The sequence below is a fragment of the Podarcis tiliguerta genome (assembly GCF_965153285.1).
Source record: "Podarcis tiliguerta genome assembly, chromosome: 14".
Lineage (NCBI taxonomy): Eukaryota > Metazoa > Chordata > Lepidosauria > Squamata > Lacertidae > Podarcis > Podarcis tiliguerta.
Genome location: NC_139547.1, coordinates 8,803,716 through 8,827,327, shown reverse-complemented (window position 1 = coordinate 8,827,327; position 23,612 = coordinate 8,803,716). Strand labels below are relative to the sequence as shown.

The window sequence follows — 23,612 nt, the reverse complement described above, 5'->3', positions numbered from 1 at the left end:
TGCAGGTTGAGGATTCTCGGTGCAAGAGATGAATGGGCAAGCTGTAGAGGAAGAGCCAGTCCAGGGGGCTACTTCTCGGACATGGGCTCTCAGCAAGTTCCTGACCAGACTGGCCTGGTGATGCTGGCCCTGGCAATTAATGACGTCGACAGAAGTTTAATTAAGAGATGGGGGCTTCTTGCACCTGCAGAATGGGGACTGGTGCTGGCTCCAGGATTTGGCAATGACCTCACTGGGCCTCCGACGTCTTCATGGTTCTTGCTGCTGCCCATTTGCTTGCCTGATTAGGTTAAAGGGAATGTGGCTTTAAAACAGGGTGGATTTGATTTACAAATCAAATCGATTTCAATCACTAGTAAGACTTGATTTAAATCAATTTTTTTTCTTGCTCATTCTTGCTGGTATAATCTTAATATTGACAACCAGATGAAGGTTTCATTTTTGGAATAGTAAATTTTCAGAGTAGTTTTTACTGTACAGTTATATCAAAAATTAACTGATTTGGTTATACTATTAGAAATACATAGACAGATAATTATGAAATTATTGTGAGGTTGAATAAGTTAACTGTTTATATTTGGACAATGTTTCTTATTGGAAGGAGAAAAATAATCATTTCCTTAAGAACAATTTATTCAACTAAAACAATAACATTATAGCATATGTATGCATGTTTGTTAACTGATGTGGTTAAACAATTTTGGGAAACAAAATGTCACTTAAGAGAAGGATCTGAAATATTTTCCTTGAAGCTTGCATTTGTTGTACTGCGGATTGTCTGATTTGATGTTTTAAGGTGTTGTAAACCGCTTTGAGATTTGTTCTTTAAAATATAAAGCGGTATAGAAATGGAATGAATCACCGTCTTCATTGTCATCATCTCTGTTGCACAAAAAAGCCACAGCACTTAGACATCTCATGGTGGTGACTGCAACCTAGGTTTAAGGTGCCATTTAGCAATTAGATTACCAGTATATATCTGAGTTTCTAACACTGCCAATGAGGCGAACAGCGGAAACCAGCCCTGGCTGCGATTTGAGAAAAACTATGAAACTATGAAAAGTTTTTTTGTTCTCTGAAGATTGCCTACTTGTTTGTATGGGTGTGTTCTCTACAATAGAGACACCTGGTTCTCCTTAAAATGCTTTATCATAGCAGAGCCTGCCAGCTTAAAAAGTTGGCAGTCTTCAGGGGAAAAGATCTTTATTCTTTGCGTATCAACCAAATCAAGATCTGCACTGAAAACAAGGAAGGTGAGTGTGAGGCACTCAGTTGCTTGTTTTGCCATGCTCACAAACCCAGATTCTTTGTGAGCAAATGGATCATAGGTAACAATGGGCCACTTTTCCTGGGTCACGCCCAAGAATTTATGAAACAAGCACTTCTCATTTGCCCACAAAGACCACACGGATGCATTTCTATCATTATCTCATGATAACGTAAACCAAAGACTCACTTAGTCAAACATATTTCCCTCTGGGACCAGTTGGATGCCTCCAGGAAGCCTGCGATCAGTGCTTGAAGCCAATTGTCCCAGCAGCTGTTGCTCCCCAGAAATTGAAATTCAGAGGTTCTGTTCTCAGCTATTGTAATGCTGGGGAGTCCAGTCTATGGTTTATGTGTGTTTCAGTTCACCAGGGTCTGGAGCAGTTACAGACTAGGTCTTACACACCAGCTCTAGAGACACTAGGCCCTGAAGCAGCTGAATTTGTAGATTTCTGGTGGGCTTTTTCTCATGCCTCATGTTTGTTATAAACAAAGTATTTTGGTCACTGTCATTTGTGCCAAGAATATGGCAATAAGAGACTTACAAACTCACATGGATTTTGGGATGCTGGCTGAGGTCTACTTCACAGACAAAAGCCTCCATATACCTGCTCATAAGTTAATAATAATAATAATAATAATAATAATAATAATAATAATAATAATAAATTTATTGTTTATACCCCGCCCATCTGGCTGAGTTTCCTCAGCCACTCTGGGCAGCTCCCAATTGAGTGTTAAAAACAATACATTAAATATTAAAAACAGGGCTGCCTTCAGATGTTTTTTAAAAATAGGATAGCTGCTTATTTCCTTGACATCTGATGGGAGGGCGTTCCACAGGGTGGGTGCCGTTACTGAGAAGGCCCCCTGCCTGGTTCCCTGTAACTTCACTTCTTGCAATGAGGGAACCGCCAGAAGGCCCTCAGAGCGGGACCTCAGTTTCTGGGCTGAATGATGGGGGTAGAGACGCTCCTTCAGGTACACAGGTGTGTATAAATGTGTATAAATAGGTGTGTAAATGTCCTTTCGTCTTCCTGCTTTGTATAAGATGGAAAATAGAAAACCAAACCTGCTATGGCTGCTCCCTCTGACTTTCCCTCAACTGATGCTCATGATTCCCACACAACCGTAGGGCTCTGTTGGGATAAATGGAGCCAGAGACTGGAAATTTTGTTCCTTGCTATGGTAATGGAATGCAACACAATGGAATATGCTCTCCTTCTGCTCTATGCTACAGAGTGTGTGACATCTTTAACATCCTCCCAGTTGCAGGAGATGGTGATGGTTACATGAAAGGGAAAAATGCACTGACAAAGTACTATTGTCCAAAGAAGAACATAGATTTTGAGATGTATAAGTAATGCCAGGACGCAGGTGGCACTATACCACAGAGCCTAGGGCTTGTCAATCAGAAGGTTAGTGGTTCGAATCCCTGCAATGGGGTGATCTCCCGTTGTTTGGTGCCAGCTCCTGGCCACCTAGCAGTTCGAAAGCATGTCAAAGTGCAAGTAGATAAATAGGTACCACTCCGGTGGGAAGGTAAATGGCGTTTCCGTGTGCTGTTCTGGTTCGCCAGAAGCGGCTTAATCAAGCTGGCCACATGACCCGGAAAAACTGTCTGCAGACAAACGCCGGCTCCCTCGGCCAGTAAAGCGAGATGAGTGCGCAACCCCAGAGTCGTCCTTGACTGGACCTAACAGTCAGGGGTACCTTTACCTTTAAGTTATGCCAGACCAGACAGAAGCAAGGAGAATGCAGGGATGAGCTTCATGCATGTCTGAGAAACCAAGCTGTTTTCTCTGAATTCAGCAATATTGTCAGTGAGGGGAAAGCTGAGATATTCTCAGGATTTCCCCAGCAACCGTACTTTTTGGATGTCTGATGCCAGAACTTACAGTTCCAGCTCAGCATGGCAGGATTGGGATGCAAGACATGCCAGCCAAAGGAAAAATAAAGGAAGAATACCGAGAAGTACAGAAACCTATGACAGCTAACCATGCAAGCAGGAGATTAATCCTTGGTGAAAAATTTGGTGACCACAAGGCAAGCTTTCTCTGTCTTACATACCAAAGCCATACAAGGTCATAAGCATTTGAGGAACTATGATTCCAGCACAGCAAAAACATAATAAAGTTACCCCAAATGCACCCCACTTTGGACTCCTAACGAGACTCTATCCTGGGCCTCTAGACGAGGTGGAACTACAGGATCTGAATGCAGCAGGGATGCTACCCAACTTCCCATGTCACCAGCTCCAGAGCCAGGTTTTCAAAGTAGCAGAGGAGCCTCAAGCTATCCACAGGGGACACACGGAGGTTGTAGAGAGTGTTTCAGAGATGATGGGTGATGTTCAACTAAGTTTTGTTCGGAAAGTTAGGTCCGTTAACTTCAATGGATCTATATTGAATAACGTGTCATTGAATACCACCCAATGTTATGATGCTGCATTATGGAGACTGTTATGCAAAGACAATTCTCTTTTTACCCATTTTGTGTGCATATATATATGTATTTATTTATTACAATTTACAATTTAGAGTATTCATTTAAACAACCTTAAAATATCAATGACTTCCCTTCTTCTCTTTCCACGGTTCATTTTGCATAACATAAATCCCTGCATATTTTACCTAAACTAAACAATTCAGTATTCCATTTTTACATCCATAAAAACTTATTTACACTGTTGAATTTATCTTAATGCAGCCAACGTTTTCAAGTGTACACAATTTCCCCCCATATATTCAATAAACATTTTCCAATCTTCTCTAAACATATGTTCTTCTTGTTCTCTTATTCTGTATGTTAGATCTGCAAGCTACGCATATCCCATCAATTTAAGTTGCCATTCTTCTTTAGTTGGGACCTAGCTTGCTTTCCATTTTTGGGCCAACAAAACACCGGCCACGGTTGTGGCAACTTAAAAATCTTTTTTAACACCTGCGAATTTCCGTCTGAATTATCCCCAACAAAAAAGACTCTGGGGTTGGCTTTTTTTGGAAAAGTGTTTTTAGACATTTTTTCCAATTCATTACAGTGGTACCTCGCAAGATGAATGTCTTGGAAGACGAAAAACTCGCAAGACGAAAGAGTTTTTCGTTTTCTGAGTTGCTTCGCAAGACGGATTTCCCTATGGGCTTGCTTCGCAAGACGAAAACGTCTTGCGCCTTTTTTTTTAAACCGCCAATGCATTCCTATGGGAAACCGTCAATACACAGTGGTGCTTCGCAAGACGAAAAAATTCACAAGACGAAAAAACTCGCAGAACGAATTAATTTCGTCTTGCGAGGCACCACTGTACTGCCCAATACTCTTTTACCCCTTTACAGCTCCACTATATATGAATGAACGTACATTCTTGCAAAGACAATTCTCGGGCTTTAGGTGCAGGTTGATGTAAGAAGCAGTTTTTCAGTCCTGTTTGAGTTGAATAAAATATTGCGCCGGGGGGGGGGGCAGGTAAGCCATGCCTTGCCTTGCATAACCGATCATATGATTCTATGACAGTAAGAGCTGTTCGACAATGGAATTTGCTGCCAAGGAGTGTGGTGGAGTCTCCTTCTTTGGAGGTCTTTAAGCAGAGGCTTGACAACCATATGTCAGGAGTGCTCTGGTGGTGTTTCCTGCTTGGCAGGGGGTTGGACTCGATGGCCCTTGTGGTCTCTTCCAACTCTATGATTCTATGACTCAGTGCATGCACATCATTTGAATGGCAATGGCCATCTAACATCCGCTACTGTTGGCATGCATATCTAAATTACGATAAATCTAAAGTGCATAAAAGTTTCACTGGCCACATAGTAAGAAATGCCTTATTTAAGGTATGGGAAAAGTACAAAAGACTGATGGAACCTAAGACCCCTCGATGGATATCTCCATTAGAGGCTAAGGCCGTAAAGAAGAAAAATATGAGAGGAAACTGGCTAGCATATAATTCACTACTGATAGAAGATGGTAGCCAAATTAAGCTTAGAAAATATGAGGAAATTAAAGATCAGCTCTCAGGAGGGCTAGAATATCACCAACTTCATGAGACCTTTAGACAGGATAAAAAGAATGGATTTACTAATGAGCCCTCGAGATTTGAAAAGGAATAAATAAACAATAAAAGCTATGGTTTTCCCAGTAGTGATGTATGGAAGTGAGAGCTGGACCATAAAGAAGGCTGATCGCCGAAGAATTGACGCTTTTGAATTATGGTGCTGGAGGAGACTCTTGAGAGTCCCATGGACTGCAAGAAGATCAAACGCATCCATTCTTAAGGAAATCAGCCCTGAGTGCTCACTGGAAGGACAGATCGTGAAGCTGAGGCTCCAATACTTTGGCCACCTCATGAGAAGAGAAGACTCACTGGAAAAGACCTTGATGTTGGTAAAGATGGAGGGCACAAGGAGAAGGGGACGACAGAGGACGAGATGGTTAGACAGTGTTCTCGAAGCTACAAACATGAATCTGACCAAACTGCGGGTAGCAGTGGAAGACAGGTGTGCCTGGCGTGCTCTGGTCCATGGGGTCACGAAGAGTCGGACACGACTGAACGACTAAACAACAACAACAAATAAATAATAACGTTAAGATAATATCAAGGATGTACTTGACTCTTCCTTGACTGGTAAGTCAAGGAGGAGGAGGTTAAGGTAGTTATGATCAGATGGGCCCAGGATATAGGGCGCCCTATACTGCTGAGTGGGTGGGAAAGTCTTTGGAAGTTTACTGCGTGTTACAACTATGAAGTTTTACTGCGTGTTACAACATCAAAGAAAATATGCTAAAGATGCAATATAGATGGTATCTTATACCATCAAAGCTCTCAAAGATGTACAAAAACATAGCGAACAACTGTTGGAGGTGTGGTGAAAGCTATGAAGACATGTACCACATGATGTGGTGGTCATGCAGAAAGATCAGAGTTTTGGTGTCTCGTCTATGAAGAGCTGAGAAAAATTATGGGGCTAACATTCTTAAAAAAGCCGGAAGCCTTTCTGTTAAGTATTCTAGGCAATGATATACCAAATATTTTTAGAGACCTCTTCCTTTATGCCGTGGCCGCAGCTCGAATGCTGGTAGCAATGAACTGGAAAGAGCAAAATGTCCCAACTATATCAGATTGGCAACGTAAGTTACAGGAATAAGTAGAAATGGCAAAAATGACTAATAGTTTGAGAGGCAACTCTAGGCAAGTATTTGTTCAAAAATGGGATAAATATAAGAAATATTTACGAAAAAATAACAGAAGCATAATATCTATGGCAGCATTTGAATGACACTTGTTTAAAGACAAATATGAGGGGGTGGGAAGACAAAAGGTACAAGTTGCTGTGGGGATGTATTAGAGAAAACAAAAAGAATATGATAATAATATGTACATACACTATTAGAATGAGAATATACACCGGGAAATGATAGGAAGTCTAATTTTTAGTTTATTTAATTTAATCTATGTTACTAGTCAGATAAGACATTTAATCTATGTTAGTAATTAGATAAGAATACAAGAGATACTACAAATACAACCTAAGTTTAAGTTCTGTGAATATGTGGAATATTCTTTGTATATGGATTTTGTTTATACAGTTGTTTTCTTTTTGTATATTCAAGATGATGTACATCATATATGCTGTATATGTTATATGAGATCTTCAGTAAAGCATGAAAAAGGAAGAAAGAATGGCAATACCCATCAACCTGGGGGGTTTGTGTGTGGCCCTCTCAAATATTTTATCAGGGGGCGGGTGAGGACCCCTCATTACCCTAGGAGTTGGCTCCTAGAATCATAGAATCATAGAGTTGGAAGAGACCACAAGGCCCATCGAGTCCAACCCCCTGCCAAGCAGGAACCACCATCAGAGCACTCCTGACATATGGTTGTCAAGCCTCTGCTTAAAGACCTCCAAAGAAGGAGACTCCACCACACTCCTTGGCAGCAAATCCCACTGTCGAACAGCTCTTACTGTCAGGAAGTTCTTCCTAATGTTTAGGTGGAATCTTCTTTCTTGTAGTTTGGATCCATTGCTCCGTGTCTGCTTCTCTGGAGCAGAAGAAAGCAACCTTTCTCCCTCCTCTATGTGACATCCTTTTATATATTTGAACATGGCTATCATATCACCCCTTAACCTCCTCTTCTCCAGGCTAAACATGCCCAGCTCCCTTAGCCGTTCCTCATAAGGCATCGTTTCCAGGCCTTTGACCATTTTGGTTGCCCTCCTCTGGACACGTTCCAGTTTGTCAGTGTCCTATGGCAGAAGGTTTTGTTTAGCAGTAAGAAAATAAGGATGTGATGTTGGGGAGTCCAGTCCATGGCTTTGCAGGTTCCAGTTTGCCAGGTTCTGGAGCAGTTCCTGCCTGCGTCTTCCACACAAGCTCTAAAGAGGCGAGGCCCTGAGGCAGCTTGAGGATGTAGCTTTCTGATGAGTGTTTTTCTCATGCCAAATGTTTATTTGTGTTTGTTATAAAGCAGCCTTTCTCAACCTTGGGTCCCCAGATGTTTCTGGCCTACAACTCCCATGATCCCTAGCTCACAGGACCAGTGGTCAGGGATGATGGGAATTGTAGGCCAAAAGCATCTGGGGACCCAAGGTTGAGAAAGGCTGTTTATAAAGTATTTTGGTCACCATCCTTGGTGCCAAGAGTACATCTTGCAGCTATCATGATTTCAGACATCTGGGTGGACCAAAACATTTTGTCTTCTCCTTCGCAAGAACATAAGAAAAGCTTTGCTGGGTGAGGGCAAAGACCCACCTAGTTCCTCATCTTGTTTCACACTGTGGCTGATCAGGTGCTTATGAGAAGCCCACAACCAGGATGTGAAGGTATTTCTAGAGAAAGGTGCAAGGAGCCATCTCATAAACCTGAGCGTAATGGTGCTAGCCAAGTGAGATCATTGCTAGCTGCAATCTTTCATGGCTTGATGTTGGGCCACTATGTACTGGCAGTTTTGGCAAAAATGCCTTTTGCATGAGTTCAGTAGGTACAGTGCCTACTTATCTCCCTGTGCATATTAAGTGTGTACAGCCTGCTGCCTTGCCATGGGCTTGCCTCATTGCATAACAGGCTGGTGGCGCAACTGTGTTCTCATAATGAGTTGCCTCCTGAGAAATGTGTGGTCCAAAGTCACGCCACGAGCAAAACCATTTAAATAAAGTAGCGGTTATCAATGCATTTTTCAATGCATGCAGGACTGCAGCAGGAAAGGGGACTGCCAAAATAAGTGGCCCCATGAATTCTGACACCGAGAGCGGATGATCTATGGGGTGGCTGGAGTAAACAGGAAAAGTGGATTCCTATGAAAGCATCCCAGGACTTCTGGCTAGAGCATGATAGGTTTCTGTCTGCAGGCAATGGATAATAGCAGGGGTAGGCAACCTAAGGCTCAGGGGCTGGATGAGGCCCAACCGCCTTCTAAATCTGGCCTGTGGGTGGTCTGGGAATCAGTGTGTTTTTACATGAGTAGAATGTGTGCTTTTATTTAAAATGCATCTCTGGGTTATTTGTGGGGCATAGGAATTTGTTCTACCCCCCCCCCCCATATAGTCCACCCACTCGGCTGAAAAAGGTTGCTGACCCCTGGACTACAGATACAGTGGTGCCCCGCAAGACGAATGCCTCGCAAGACGGAAAACCCGCTAGACGAAAGGGTTTTCCGTTTTTCAATGCGCTTCGCAGGACGAATTTCTCTATGGTCTTGCTTCGCAAGACGAAAATGTCTTGCGATTCTTGTGATTTCCCCCCCCCCTCCCCACCCTCTTTTTCTAAGGCACTAAGCTGCTAATAGCCTTTTAGCAGCTAATCCGCTAATCCCTTAAGCCTTTAATAGCCGCTAATAGCCGCTAAACCGCTAATAGCGCTAATCCGCTAATTGGGTTGCTTCGCAAGACGAAAAAACCGCTAGACGAAGAGACTCACGGAACGGATTCTTTTTGTCTTGCGAGGAACCATTGTATTGTATGTCACACTTAACCCAGGCTGAAAGCCAGTGTGGTATTGTGGTTTGAGTGTTGGGACTGGGAGCTGGGAGGCCAAAGTTCAAAGCTCCACGAAGCCATGAAGTTTGCTGGGTGACACCAAGCCAGTTCCTGGCTGCATTCAGACCGCACTTTACTCCATTTCGATAATAATTTTTATTAGTTTTCAATTGCAATCCAGTAATGGCCACATTATAGCAATACCAATTTATAATACAATTATTAATGCCAATAGTTCAAATACCAATAATTAAATAATTTAGATAAGGTGGCTCCCCCACGTGTTAGAATTGATGGCTTGATTATTTGCTGTACAGTGGTACCTTGGGTTACATACACTTCAGGTTACAGACTCCACTAACCCAGAAATAGTATCTCAGGTTAAGAACTTTGCTTCAGGATGAGAACAGAAATCGGGTTCCGGCGGCACGGCGGCAGCAGGAGGCCCCATTAGCTAAAGTGGTGCTTCAGGTTAAGAACAGCTTCAGGTTAAGAACGGACTTCCAGAATGAATTAAGTTCTTAACCTGAGGTACCACTTTATTTCTGCATTCCAAAATCTTATTAACTTCCATTACATTCCAGTCATAATAATAATCCCTTGTACAACAACTGCAATATTAATAACTTCTATTCGTGTTGACACATTAAATGATTTATAAAACCATGAGTGAGGAACTCAAACTATATCCTCCTCCTTCCTGTGTGTGGCAATTATTCTGTCCGTGGTGCTCCTTCCCGTACTTTATTCCATTTTGGTGATATTTCCTCATCTGAGAATTTCCACGTTTCACGTGATCTTTCTCACGATGCAAAAGTCACTTCTAGAAACCTAGCAAAACCGAGTGGATGTTTTGCATTTATTTCTATGTCATTTGCTTACGGAAAACGTACGTTTGCAACCCAGCCGACCAGGAAAATTGCGAGAGTTTTGAAAATGGCAATTTATTGTAATTCCATACTGTGAAATTTGATGTGTTGACATTCCAACGTACATTTTTTCCTGCCATTTAACATTTAGCGGTACAGTGGTACCTTGCAAGACGAATGCCTCGCAAGACGAAAAACTCGCAAGACGAAAGAGTTTTTTGTTTTTTGAGTTGCTTCGCAAGACGAATTTCCCTATGGGCTTGCTTCGCAAGACAAAAACGTCTTGCGCCTTTTTCTTAAAACCGTCAATGCATTCCTATGGGAAACCGTGCTTCGCAAGACGAAAAATTCACAAGACGAAAAACTCGCAGAACGAATTAATTTCGTCTTGCGAGGCACCACTGTATGTTGGTTTTTGTGAATGGAATGGCTAATGCTTTGTAAAAGGAGCCTTAGAATCTGGGATAGAAATGCTAGCATTATAATAGGAAAAACAAACCCAGCAATTCCTGTGTGTGAATGCATTTCCTGTCTCTGTCAGCCTAGTCTACGTCACAGTGCTGCGTGAGGAGAAACACAACACATACCATATTGGTCCGAATATAAGCCGCACCCGCAAATAAATCACATCTTTAAAATTCATGGGGGGAAAAAGACAATACCCGAATATAAGCCGTTCCCTTTGAATTGGGTTACAGGCTGAAAATGGCTGCGGTTGGTAGACTTGTAACTCCGAGCTAATTTAAGCCCAATCTTGCAAGCCTACAAAAGTTGCCATACAATCTCTAAAATCGCAAATTGCTCTTCAATTGCTACAATTCCACAGGCACGCACACCCGTAAATGGCAAATGAACAGTTTCAAGCTCGCAAATCGGCAATAAAACATGTTTTTGTTCCGTTTTACCATACTTCTGTTTCAGCAGCGGCATCATAAAAGCCCATTTATGTAAGGTCACGAATTTAAGCCACACTTTAACTTTTCACGGTCGGAATTTGGGGGAAAAGTGAGGCTTATATTCAGGCCAATATGATACAACCCTCCACACTTTGTTCACCCCCTGCTAAAAAGCACACTCTGGTCCCTACCAGAGAAGAATGGCAGATTAAATTTATGGACTATGCCAAAATGGCAAAAATGACCGAAAGAATTAGAAATCAGGAAGACTAAAATTTTAATAAGGAATGGAGAAAGTACTGTATTTTTTGCTCTATAAGACTCACTTTTCCCCTCCTAAAAAGTAAGGGGAAATGTGTGTGCGTCTTATGGAGCGAATGCAGGCTGCGCAGCTATCCCAGAAGCCAGAACAGCAAGAGGGATTGCTGCTTTCGCTGCACAGTGATCCCTCTTGCTGTTCTGGCTTCTGAGATTCAGAATATTTTTTTTCTTGTTTTCCTCCTCCAAAAACTAGGTGCGTCTTGTGGTCTGGTGCGTCTTATAGAGCGAACAATACGGTATATACCAGTAACTTGCCTTAAAAATATGTAACTTACCTTAATGTGTAACTTACCTTAAAAACCATTGTAAACAATTAAAATTATTGGTAGGATTGGAATAACACTTACAGTTTAATGTTGAATTTTGATTATAAAGAAGATTTAATAGATTTGGATTGATAGACAAGAAGCAAGAGAGAAAGGTGACTACAAGGACCCACAAAGGGGAGGAGGGAAGTCCAGGAGATTATTCAGAGCTCTCTTTTTACGTTTGTTAATTTTTTTTTGTAAATTTCAAAATCTGGAAAAACTAAATAACATTTATAAAAAACACACTCTGAAAGGGTTTCTCGGAGTGCAAATAGAAAAGATGTGTGGGAAGATGTGGGACAGATTCTGTGTGAAAAGCATAGAGCCGGGAGGGTTAGTTTGTTGTGAAATGAATTAACTCCACACTCTTGTATCGCTCTCCCCCCCAGAAAAACAGATATCTTTCCCCCTTCGTCTTCTGTTTCCTCTCTTGAGCTCAATATATGGCCATTGTCAGGGGGGCAGGGGGGCAGGATGGAAGGGAATAAAGAGCTGCACCTTTATTGATTGTGCAGAAGAATTTCACCTGCTGAAAGGCCTTTTGCACCTGGCTATCCCTTTCTATGGACACCTGTGTGTTTTCCCCATGGGATGAACAGCAGTGTGTGTGTGTGAGAGAGCGATGATTATAATTATCATCTTGCACAGATTCAGCATGCCGGTTTCCACTTCAGCTCCCCAGATATATTTTTCAAGCACACTGTTTTGCCGCAGTTAATAGTTCCAATCCGCGGCGCATACAGCTAATCTCGGTTTGTTCTTTGGGGAGAAGTATATAATTAGCTTCTCCTTAGGGAGGTGGAAAGGAAAGATAGTTCGCATCCAGCTCTGAACTTTGGAATCTGAGTCTGGTTGTACCTTGGCTTAGATGCTGACACAAATCTGAAGGAGGTGGACTTGCCCCTAAACTTTGTTGTGAACCATCTGCTTTTTGCTGGCTAAGAGAATGGTTGCTTCTTGAAAGTACTGAAGTGTTGGATAATGGCAGATGAAGTTGATGGACTATATGGAATTGGCGGAAATGACTGGCAAGATCCGAGACCAGGGAGAAGAGTCGGGGGAAGAAGACTGGAAAAAGCTCAAAGACTATTTATAGAAATATTGTAAAATTAATGAATCTTAGAAGAATGTTGGAATGAAACTATATGGCTTTAGTAGAAATGTTATAAGGAATTAAGTATAAATAGATTAATAGAAAATTAAAGGAAAAAATAAGGCAAGAATGTGTTAAGATAATTATAGGCTAGAAAACAGAGGAAGAAGGAAAGGAAATGCTGAAACAATTAATAGAAGTGGATTACAAAAAGGGAGGTGTGAGGAGGTCGTTGGAAATAAGCGAATGAAAGTTAAGAAATTGAAAAAGTTTGAGGTGTTTTTAAATTGTTTTTGTTTGTTTTGTTTTGTATGTAGTGTTTTTGTATTGTATTTGTATTGTTCTTTTTTTTCTTTTCTTGTTTGTACTGTTGTGTTGAAATTGTTTGAAAAGTAATAAATATCATTTAAAAAAAAAAAGATGCTGACACAAATCTGGCTATGAATGTGGTCACTGATTCCGACCTAATTGCGACTCCCTTTTTTAAACTGGGGTTACTGGCTTTTGCCGCAATAAAACTTGGAATTGGAAACTGGGGTGCTGATGAGGCAGGTCTCATGGGACCTTACTGTATTTTTCCTTTTTTTGTGTGTGTGGGGGGGGGGGAGAGGAGAATGGTGGTGAGTTAGGGGTCAGAGAGAGTTGATGATCTCTAAGCGCCCGTGGCGCTGTGGTCTAAACCACTGAGCCTAGGGCTTGCCAATCAGAAGGTCGGCAGTTTGAATCCCCGTGATGGGGTGAGCTCCCGTTGCTCAGTCCCAGCTCCTGCCCACCTAGCAGTTTGAAAGCACGTCAAAGTGCAAGTAGATAAATAGGTACCACTCCGGCGGGAAGGTAAACGGCGTTTCCATACGCTTCTCTGCTGCGCCAGAAGTGGCTTAGTCATGCTGGCCACATGACCCAGGAGCTGCCTGCGGACAAACGCTGGCTCCCTCAGCCTATAGAGTGAGATGAGTGTGTAACCCCAGGGTCGTCTGCGACTGGACCTAATGGTCAGGGGTACCTTTACCTTTAAGAATTCAGTTGTGGCCAAAGTAGATGATCCGTGAAAATAGTGTTACTAATTTATTTGGGAGAACGTAAAGCACAGCTGCTAAGCAAAGTGCTTCGGGTGGTTGACAATTTAGGGATGGGGAGAAATTTGATTCATTTCCTAGCTAGCAGGACCAGTGGTTAGGGATAATGGCGGTCCGATAATAGCTGGTGATCCAAGTCTGAGAAACATTGCTGTAGCCCCTTCAGAACAATAAACAATTTGTTTATTGTGGAGAGACAATAAACAAATCTCTCCACAATAAACAAATTGCAAGAGCAGGATGTTCTCAATCTTATATTTCCGCTTCCAAATATCTTTTGTCATGGGTGACCAAGTCGTGGGATAAGTTTAGAACTTGACTAAGATCCTAAGCAGACTTGCTTACTAGGGTATAAGCCCACTGAGGCACAATGGGACTTTACTTCTGTGTAGGCATGCACAGGATTGCTCTGTCAAAGTAGTTTCTATCAAAGTTGTTTACCTTCTGCAGACTCAGAGGCCTGGAGGAGAGCAGGTGTTTGAGGTCAGATTTGAAATTTCCAAGAAAAATAGAGGATACTTTAAGAAGCACCTCCTTCCTAATGTGAGAATCACAAATCCCAAACAGTTTAGTGGTGACTCTGCATTTGCTGAGAAGCCTGAAATGGGTATTTTTGGCTCGTGCCAAGGAATCACGCAGGGACCTGGTGCTGTCTGACAGTTCCTTCTTAGTTGGTCGTTTTGCTGACTTTCTGACTTAAGCGAATGTGTAACCACAAAGATGCGAATGCAGTGGGACCACTTAAGTGATGCAAGATTTGAAACAGGAGCCAGCAGGGCTTAGAGCCTGTTTCTCTCTTAAGTCAGACTCCCTCCCCACTCCTCTTTTTTTTAAGAATAATTTTTATTAACCGACCAATCACATCAAATCAAACCAAATTACATAAATTCCAAATTACACAGCCGAATTTTAAATTTTTGTTGGGGGTACCCATATTTCAAGTTCCGAAGGGATCCAATCAACTTCTTGCTTCTTACTGCTGTTTTAATGTCCACAAATCTAACCTTATGATATTCACAGTACTATCCAGTCCTTTCTTATTATTTTTCCACATCTCTTGTTGTTATTTTCATATATTTTTCCTTTCTCTTTGTGACCTCTGATGGTCTCCGCAAGCTGGTTAGAACAGTTTGTAATCCTGCGTGGATATTATTTTTTTTATCCAGTAGCCATATCCAGACGTTTTCCATATAACATCACTTCCATACATCAAAACAGTCTTAGCGTCATTAATCTTCACCAATCTGCCTCCTTTCTCAAAACCTCTGAGGAGATTCACTAGGAATGCAGTCTGAAAACAAGTCCATTCTTCCTCCCGGCTATAAATCCTTTGGCAAGATGGCGACTCCAAATTAATTGCTGCGCCATTCCCAAAAGCTCTTATTGATTCTCGGTCTCTATAAAGCATACTTTTGGTTAAAGTTTATCTCCACACAGACCTTAATCATCCTGCTTGGGTCAGTTAAACCGACGGTTCTAATGAGGAGGGGTTCTTGTAAATCACATAGAAGGAAAGTAAAAAAGGTCCCCCCCCCCATTCAGCCCCGTTGTCAACATACCCCGCCTTTGGTGTATCTTCATCGTAAAATATTCCTGTTTCTCCAGCCCGTCGTCTTCTTTCGCTAAGGTCACTTAAATTAGCAGACTTCACTCCCCATCTTCACTTGAAATATGTGCATTTGCTTCTTTTGTAATTAATTATCCCAAATTGCTGCAACTAGTGCGCGATCAGAGACAGCGTCCAGGAGAGCCGAGGTCCACATGGGGGCATTCTGCCTAGGGCCCTCACCCCCTTCTTTCGAATTAGGGGGTGATTTATGGGCACAGCAGGCAAGGGCAGTGTTCCCCATTTCCTTGGGGCAACAAGGGAGGCTGCCTACTCCCATAACAGCCTCTTAATTACCCCGTGTAGGTCGGAGAGATGGTATTGTCGGCCATCTTCCAATGTGCCCCCTAGTGGCCCCCCTCCCACTCCTCTTAACCCCCTCTGCAAAAGTTGTTGTCTGCTTTGAAAAATCAGAGTATGGACCAGTGGGATCGCCAACAAAATGCATTAGTGTAGAATGCTCCTGTTTTACATTCCAGCCAGCTCTATCCTTTTCTAGGATATTTCATTCTATTCTGCCTCCTCCCTGGTTTTCCATCTCCCCACCCCAAAAGTCAACCAGTGTACCATGCCCACTGGGCATGTTCAGCCTTTTCTATTTTCCAAGAAGCAAGAGACACCATGAAGGTATCAAGCACACCTTCCAGCTAGGCAAAACCCCTCAAGGTATGAATTTGTTCCTATGCAAATGATGGCAGTTTGCATCGGGAACTTTTTCACCAGAGGGTGAATTAGCATGTTGATTTTATTTGTATTTAGTGAACAAAGCTAGAAAAGTCAAAACTGCCATGCTTCCCAAATATTGCATTGGCCAAATATTGCATTTGTTCACTAAATACAAATAAAATAAACATGCTAAATTGAGCAGTTAGCATAGCACTCTGAGAATTTCCACTTTCATGTTTTGTTTCATTTTTTTTTAAAAAAACCCCAAGTTTCTAGTCCTTAAGACAGTGGATGTATCTTGAAAATGTGTGGATGATGCCAGATGAATCCAAGCAGGTTTACTGTAGGGGACTTTTGCCCCTCGGGGGGGGGGCTATGGGAAATAAAGCAGAATGAAATTATGAAAGATGAAATGAATGTGTACATTTATTATTATCCCCCCCTTTTAAAAACTAACCTTCCTCGATAAATGTTTTCTATACAAAATACTGCCAGGTTAAAAAAAACGACAGGAGCTTGGTAGATAGGCAAAGCAATTCCTCTGTTATATTGTAGTGAAAAGGGGATTTCCTCTCTCAGTGCCTGAGCAGCTGGCTCTGTGTGCCCTCTGCTGGAAAGATGTCAGATCTATCTGCAATCTTTTCAGTTCAAAAAGAAGAAGAAGAAGAAGAAGAAGAAGATTATGACTGTGGTGTATGAAATCTGGAATGGAGTGGGAAAAGTGCAAGAGAGCATTTTCTCCTTCTCTCATAATTTTCCCAGTTTGGTGACATAACCAGAGAACTTGATTTGCAATAGGTTATATACCCCCAATGTGTTACATACTCAAACAGGGAGACAATGTAATTCCCTCTGTTTCTGAGGTTGAGGCTGTGAGTGCTGTTGCTTGTGTCTCTAAAATGGCATTACCCACTCGCAAGAGAGAAGCATCAGCTATGTAGGGATAGGTAACGCTGATGGCTTCCAAGTATTTTGGGGCTACAGCTCTCCTGGGTCCCGGCCAGCATGGCCAGGGATGAAGATGGGAATTGTGGTCCATCAACATCTGGAGAGCCTTGGCGTTCAGATGACTGCTGTTATGTACTGAAGTTCTCACCCTGGGCCAGCAGGGGGATACTGTAGATAGTTATGCAAATGAAGGATCGAAAGTGACGTTCAGTGATTGGATAGTTTTAGAAAGTTGCTACAGTAACGTTGTACTGGAGCTCTATATAAGCAGGCTTACTGAGCCCTTCAGCTCAGTTCTGTTCTGGCCTCTGAATAAACAAGAGCTGTTTGAAGAATCGCTGTGTCATCTGATATGTTCACCCACAACTTAACAACTGCCATGCGAGCAAATCTTTGCCTAGCAAGAAAACAGTGTGGTAGGCTTGGATCCCTGATTGTTTGCCTTTTCTTTTGTCCCCTTGCAGAGTATCCAGAGTGACTCTCCAAGACCGGAGGTGGTGAGGGCAGCGTAATGGCTGAGAAGCGACGTTTGGAGCCGCTCGGGGCCCTGAGTTACAGCAAGCACCCTCGACTGGAGGTGGAGGCAGGCCATGTTCTCTCGTCGGGTTTGTGCAGGTCGAGCGCCCTGCCTGGCTACACCTCGGACAACCATTACAGCTACAAGGGATCGTGCTTTGCCTACCCCCTGCAATGCCACGAAGGGCCCAAGTCTTTGTCTCCCTGGACTCCCACCGAGACCTACGCCCATTGCACGGGTGCCGCAGCCAGCCACCCCCCGAGGACAGACAAAGCCCTGTGCATGCTGTACAGACCGGAAGCAGAAGGTTTTGGGGCACGGGGTCAGATTTCCGGGCACGAGAAGGCTGGCAGCAAGTGCATGGCTGCTCAGGAGAAGTTGGCCAGCTACATGGGCCATACAGGACTCGCTCAGCAGGCCTGGGTGCACAGCTACCCGGCACAGCATTCTCCTCGAACGGCGGCAGGTTTCTCGACTCTGGCGGTGCCGAAACCGGTGTACCGGAACCCCAGTTACTGTGCTGAGTCCGGCTACAGCCCAAAAGGCTCCCTAGCCTTGGGGATGCAGGTGGAGAGCATGCCCAAGCAGCCGGCGGGAGCAGAATGGGCTCTGCCACCGTCTGGACACCTGGCTCACTTGGAGAGGTCTGGTTGCAGCACGGCTGTGCCCCCCAAGTCGGTGGTTTCTGAATCGGGTTACCTGCCATCCCACCAAGGGTCCAAAGACACTTCTGTGAGCCCTGTTGGCTTTTCGCCGTTCCGCAAAGTGTTTGAGAAATGCCAGGCCACATATCACAGCCCGCCGAATATCTGTGAGGCTCGTGGCCGAAGTCCTGGCAAACATGCCTGGTCAAAGCTACCTCCTGCTACCAGCCCACTGGCCAATCCCCAGAACCTGATGTATCAAGAGAGGTCACCTGCATGTTACCCACTCACTTCCTACGCTCTGACTTCACACGAACAGATGCTGTTGTACCACCAGAGCTGTGTGCAGTCGGAGAAACCCAATTCCCTTTTTCCTCTGCCAGCCTGCAAAGGCTTTGCCTCTCCGGGCCGCGAAGATCCCCAGCTTCTCCCAGGATCGTACTTAACACCACAGAGTTATTATCCTAGTCACTTGGACAGCTATCTCTACAGATCACTTGGTCCTCCTCCTCCTGCGGCAACCCCGCCGAGCCACCAGCCTTTTCGGGAACACGAGCCCCAACCAAACGCAAGGACCAAAGCGGACTTGGTGCATGAGGCTCCCATCTCCAGCTGCACCCTGTCGGAAAAGGCTTCGTATTGTGGCTCTTTCACCAGCAGAGACGGCCTCCCGGATTGTCGCGAGGGCGATCACGTTGCCAAGCTAAGCAACGAGAACATTCCGAGTCAATGGGCACCTCCTCAACGCCAGCCTTCGCAGATGCACCACCCTGCGGACAGATTGCCTGGCTTCCTTAGTGGGTTTCGGTCCATGCAAGCGGCTGCCTGCAGGGTGGGTCGGAGCCATTCGGAAGAGGCCAACGCTAAGGGAGAGGAACTCTGTGACACACCCAGAAGGTCCACTTTAATACCTGAAGCCAAGAAAAGGAACTTCTGGGCTTGCAAAACTGAATCAGGGAAGTGCATCGTGATTTCGGACAGTCCAGCTGCGTCCCATGAGTCCTGCATTAAAGGAGATCTCCTCCAAAACATCCTTCAGGATTCCGGTTCCTCATTTCAAAGTATGGTGCAGCCATCGGAGGACAAAGGAAGGGGTGCTAAAAGACCTGAGGAACCCCTCCCTTCTTCTTCCCCTCCTATGCCTGTTATCAACAACGTCTTTAGCTTGGCGCCTTACCAACGTTACCTGGCTGACTCTGAGTCAGCGGAGATTTCGCTCTCTAAAAGCTGTCAAACCCAGGAGACTTCTTTTGGTAACTCAGCCAAATGCATGGAAGTCCAGAGCCCACCGCGGCTGGACCCTGTACGGTCAGGAGAAGTGTCTCAGGCACCGCTGCCCGGAAGGAAAGAAACCACTTGTGATGTGATGGCAAAAGTTGCTAAAAGGGAGCCAAGCAGAAACTGTGCAGGGGTTGTGAGAGGGCATGAAGATTATGTTGGGACTTGGGAGAGCTGCCGGGTCAAAGGTGGGCCTGTGCCCAGTCGCCAGACCCCACCAGTTTGTATAAATGGCAGTGCTGGGGCCAGAGAAGACCACGCCCTGGATCTCAGCTTTAAAACAGAAGGATTGGCAGAAGTGCCCAGTCTTCGGAGGTCACCTGGGAAGATGGAGGTTGTCGAAAGGGAAAGTTCAGAGAGCAAAGGGAAGGAGGCGAGCGAGACTTTGCCTAAGAGGCAGGAGATTGTGCAGGAGGCTAATGTGCAAATGGCAGAGTTGGCCGGGAAAAGCGGCCCTGCGGGAAAGAGCAGTTTTCACAGCTCTTCTGCATTCTTGTACAAAAAATTCAAAATCCAAAAGTCGCATGCAGCTGGGCGAGGTTGTGCAGTGCAACAAGACTCTTCCTCCTTGCAGCCGAGCTCCCATGTGTTTGTTAAGGCCAGTGATGTCTCTACACTGCAAGAAGGCTCTGGACAAGCAACAGATCTGCAAAGCAACCCACCAGTTCAACAAAGCCTCCCGCAAGTGGCGACTCAGCAAAACATGGCTCCGGTTCAGCAAAGCCTCCCCTATGCAGCGACTCAGCAAAACACGCCTCCGGTTCAGCGAAGCCTCCCCTATGCAGCGACTCGGCAAAACACGCCTCCGGTTCAGCAAAGCCTCCCCTATGCAGCGACTCGGCAAAACACGCCTCCGGTTCAGCAAAGCCTCCCCTATGCAGCGACTCGGCAAAACACACCTCCAATTCAGCAAAGCCTCGCACATGCGGCGACTCAGCAAAACACATTTCCGGTTCAGCAAAGCCTTCAGCAGGCGGTGACTCAGCCCGAAACTCAACTCTTGCCACAGAATTGCTTTAACGTTAAGCTGCCAGATGCTTCAAAAGCCCCACCTCCTAGTGCACCTGCTGCGTCTCCTGCCCTGGAAGAGACCAGTGCCTCACTTTCCACCAGCAGCGAATTGCCCGATAAGCAACATTCCCCCAGGCAGCATTTCACTGCCTTGCATACTTCGATCTGCGCCATCATTTCCTGCTCCGTGTCTACCTCTGCTCCAGAGCTCCTCAAGGAGTGGCTGGAGAAGACCAAGTCCAAAGCGGATCGCCAAGGGAAGGCAGGAGGGTCGGCAAAGCACAAGAACGGCTCAAAGTTTTCTGAAGCTCCGATGCCTTCCAAGGGCAAGGAGATCTGGCTGGCTTTCAAGGACATGGCGCTGTTCCTTAACAAACTGCTGTCTCAGCTGGAGGCCATCCTGTTTACTCGCAGGTGCCCCTTTCCTCACGTGATCCGAGCGGGCACCATCTTCATCCCCATCCACGTGGTGAAGGAGACCCTCTTCCCCAACCTGTCCAGCTCCTCTGTTGACCACGTGCTGCAGGACCACAGGGTGGAGCTACGTCCAACCACCTTATCCGAGGAGAGGCTGCTGAGGGACCTGGAGCTAAAGAGCTGCACCTCCCGCATGTTGAAGCTGCTGGCCTTGAAACAGTTGCCCGATATCTACCCAGACCTTCTGAACCTCCACTGGCACGACTGCGTCAAGCAACAGCTTGGTAAGTGCATCTAACGATGGCATGCAACCTGCTTTTCAGCAAGGAGCTCTCTCCCCGCTCTACCCTGAAGCAAAATGATTATCTCTGCTGTACTCTTGGGTTTTGGTGCCTGCGCTCAGCTGCTTCTCGTTTGGCATGGATGCTATTCTTGTGAAGTCTAGGCATTTGCATGACTGTGAATGTGACATGTAGGATGGGAGCTCTTGTCTAGTTCAGAATCTGCTGATTCAGGTGGGGTGTGGGTGCAAATATATCGGACCATTCCAGCCTCTTGATTTGGATAGGGCAGAAAGGAGCTGGTTTAGGCTGCAGGGAGGTGGACAGAAGGAATGGTGAAATTGTTAGGGGAAGGGGGAAATATCTCTCTCTGTGTGCATATGCATACACACATCCTTGAGCTGGAAAAAATAGAAACAGGCTGAGGGAGCCGGCATTTGTCCACTGACAGCTTTCTGGGCCATGTGGCCAGCATGACTAAACTGCTTCTGTTGCAATGGAACACCATGATGGAAGCCAGATCGCAGGGAAATGCTGTTTACCTTCCCGCCGCAGTGGTATCTATTTATCTACTTGCACTGGCGTGCTTTTGAACTGCTAGGTTGGCAGGAGCTGGGACAGAGCAACAGGAGCTCACCTCGTCACAGGGATTTGAACTGCCAGCTTTCTGATCGGCAACCCCAAGAGGCTCAGTGGAGTTCCACAACCTCATAGTCACCTTTGACTGGACTTAACCACCCAGGGGTCCTTTACCTTACCTTTACCTAAACAGAAACATTTCTACCTGTCAGAATTATAGAACCATAGAATTGTAGATGGAGTTGGAAAGGACCCTGAGGCTCATCTAGTCCAATCCGGGGGACGCGGGTGGCGCTGTGGTCTAAACCACTGAGCTTCTTGGGCTTGCCGATTGGAAGGTCAGCAGTTTGAATCCCCGCGATGGAGGGAGCTCCTGTTGCTCTGTCCCAGCTCCTGCCAACCTAGCAGTTCGAAAGCATACCAGTGCAAGTAGATAAACCTGTACTGCTGTGGCGGGAAGGTCCAGGGGTCCTTTACCTTTACCTTCTTTTTTTTTCTTCCAATCCATGCAATGCAAGAATCTCCACTAAAGCATCCATGCAGATGGCTTTCCAACCTCTGCTTAAAAACCACCTAGGAAAGCCCACCACCTTCCGAGGAAGCCAATGTGGTATAGTGGTTAAGAGCTGTGGACTTGTAATCTGGTGAACCGGGTTCGCTTCCCTGCTCCTCTACATGCTGTTGCTGGGTGACCTTGGGCCAGTCACACTTCTCTGAAGTCTCTTACCCCCACTCAACTCACAGAGTGTTTGTTGTGGGGGAGGAAGGGAAAGGAGAATGTTAGCCGCTTTGAGACTCCTTCGGGTAGTGATAAAGCGGGATATCAAATCCAAACTCTTCTTCTTCTTCCTACAGTCAGAAAGTTATTGAATGCAACACGCACTGCACACCAGGATATTCCATCTGCTCCCTAGCCTTGGGGATGCAGGTGAAAATCATGCCCAAGCAGCCTGCAGGGGCAGAATGGGCTCTGCCACCGTCGGGATACGTGGTTCTCGTGGAGAGCCCCGGTTGCAGCATGGCCGTGCCTCCCCCACCCCCCTGCCGGTGGTTTCTGAATCTGTTTTCCTGCCCTTATACCAAGGGTCCAAAGACGCCGCCGTGAGCCCGGTGGGCTTTTTTGCCTTTCCGCAAAGTGTTGAATAATATCCCCGAGGCTCATGGTGGAGGTGCCAGGTTCAGTCTCCAGCCAAGGGATCAAAGAAGCGGCTGATAGGAAAGACGTCTGCCTGAGCCCCTGGAGAGCTGTTGCCAGCCAGAGCAAGCAATACTGGGCTAAGTGGACAATCTGACCTTGTAAAAGGCAGCTGTCTATATCCACGTGTGTGGGGGGGAGGCTATTAGGGGCTGGTGGCCCTATTTGTGCTGCTCACCGATCCTAGCACCCCGCATTACACTTCATGTGAACGCTGCATCCCCTAACAGCTCCTTCGATCCCCCATAGCCTCACAGCTCTTCCAAGCCTGTTCCCCCTCCTCACGACAAATCCAGGCACTACAACTCCTCACACAGCGGATGTGAAATGGCAGCCTAATGTGTGTACAGTGGAACCTCTGTTTACAAGGTTCTGGAAGACCGCTCGACTTCCGAAACATTTGAAAACCAAGGATCAATGGGTTGGCTGCAAAGTCAATGGGGAAAAAAATATGAAAAATGCGCCTCGAAAGCTGTTCGACTTCCGAGGCACGTTTGAAAACGGAAGCAATTACTTCCGGGTTTTCTGCGTTCGGCTTCTGAGATGCTCAGAAACCGAGGTTCCACTGTATATATATATTTGGAGAGAGAGAGGGCACAGTCTTCTTTTTGCAGAGGGGGTTGTCACCCTTAGGTTAGCTCCATCCAAACGCCCACTGCCAGCCAACTTTGTGACCG

General features: G+C 45.3%; 1 protein-coding gene across 2 annotated transcripts in view; it reads left to right on the top strand.

Annotated features, from left to right (window-relative positions):
* LOC310664189 (uncharacterized protein C15orf39 homolog) overlaps positions 1 to 23,612 on the top strand; it is a 47,560-nt gene that overhangs the window by 17,404 nt on the left and 6,544 nt on the right. For both annotated transcript variants that reach the window (XM_083412952.1, XM_083412951.1), the window contains exon 2: positions 17,478 to 21,164. In XM_083412952.1, the coding sequence (XP_083269078.1) occupies positions 17,525 to 21,164 (3,640 nt within the window). In that variant the 5' untranslated portion in view covers positions 17,478 to 17,524. The remainder of the gene's footprint in view (positions 1 to 17,477; positions 21,165 to 23,612) is intronic.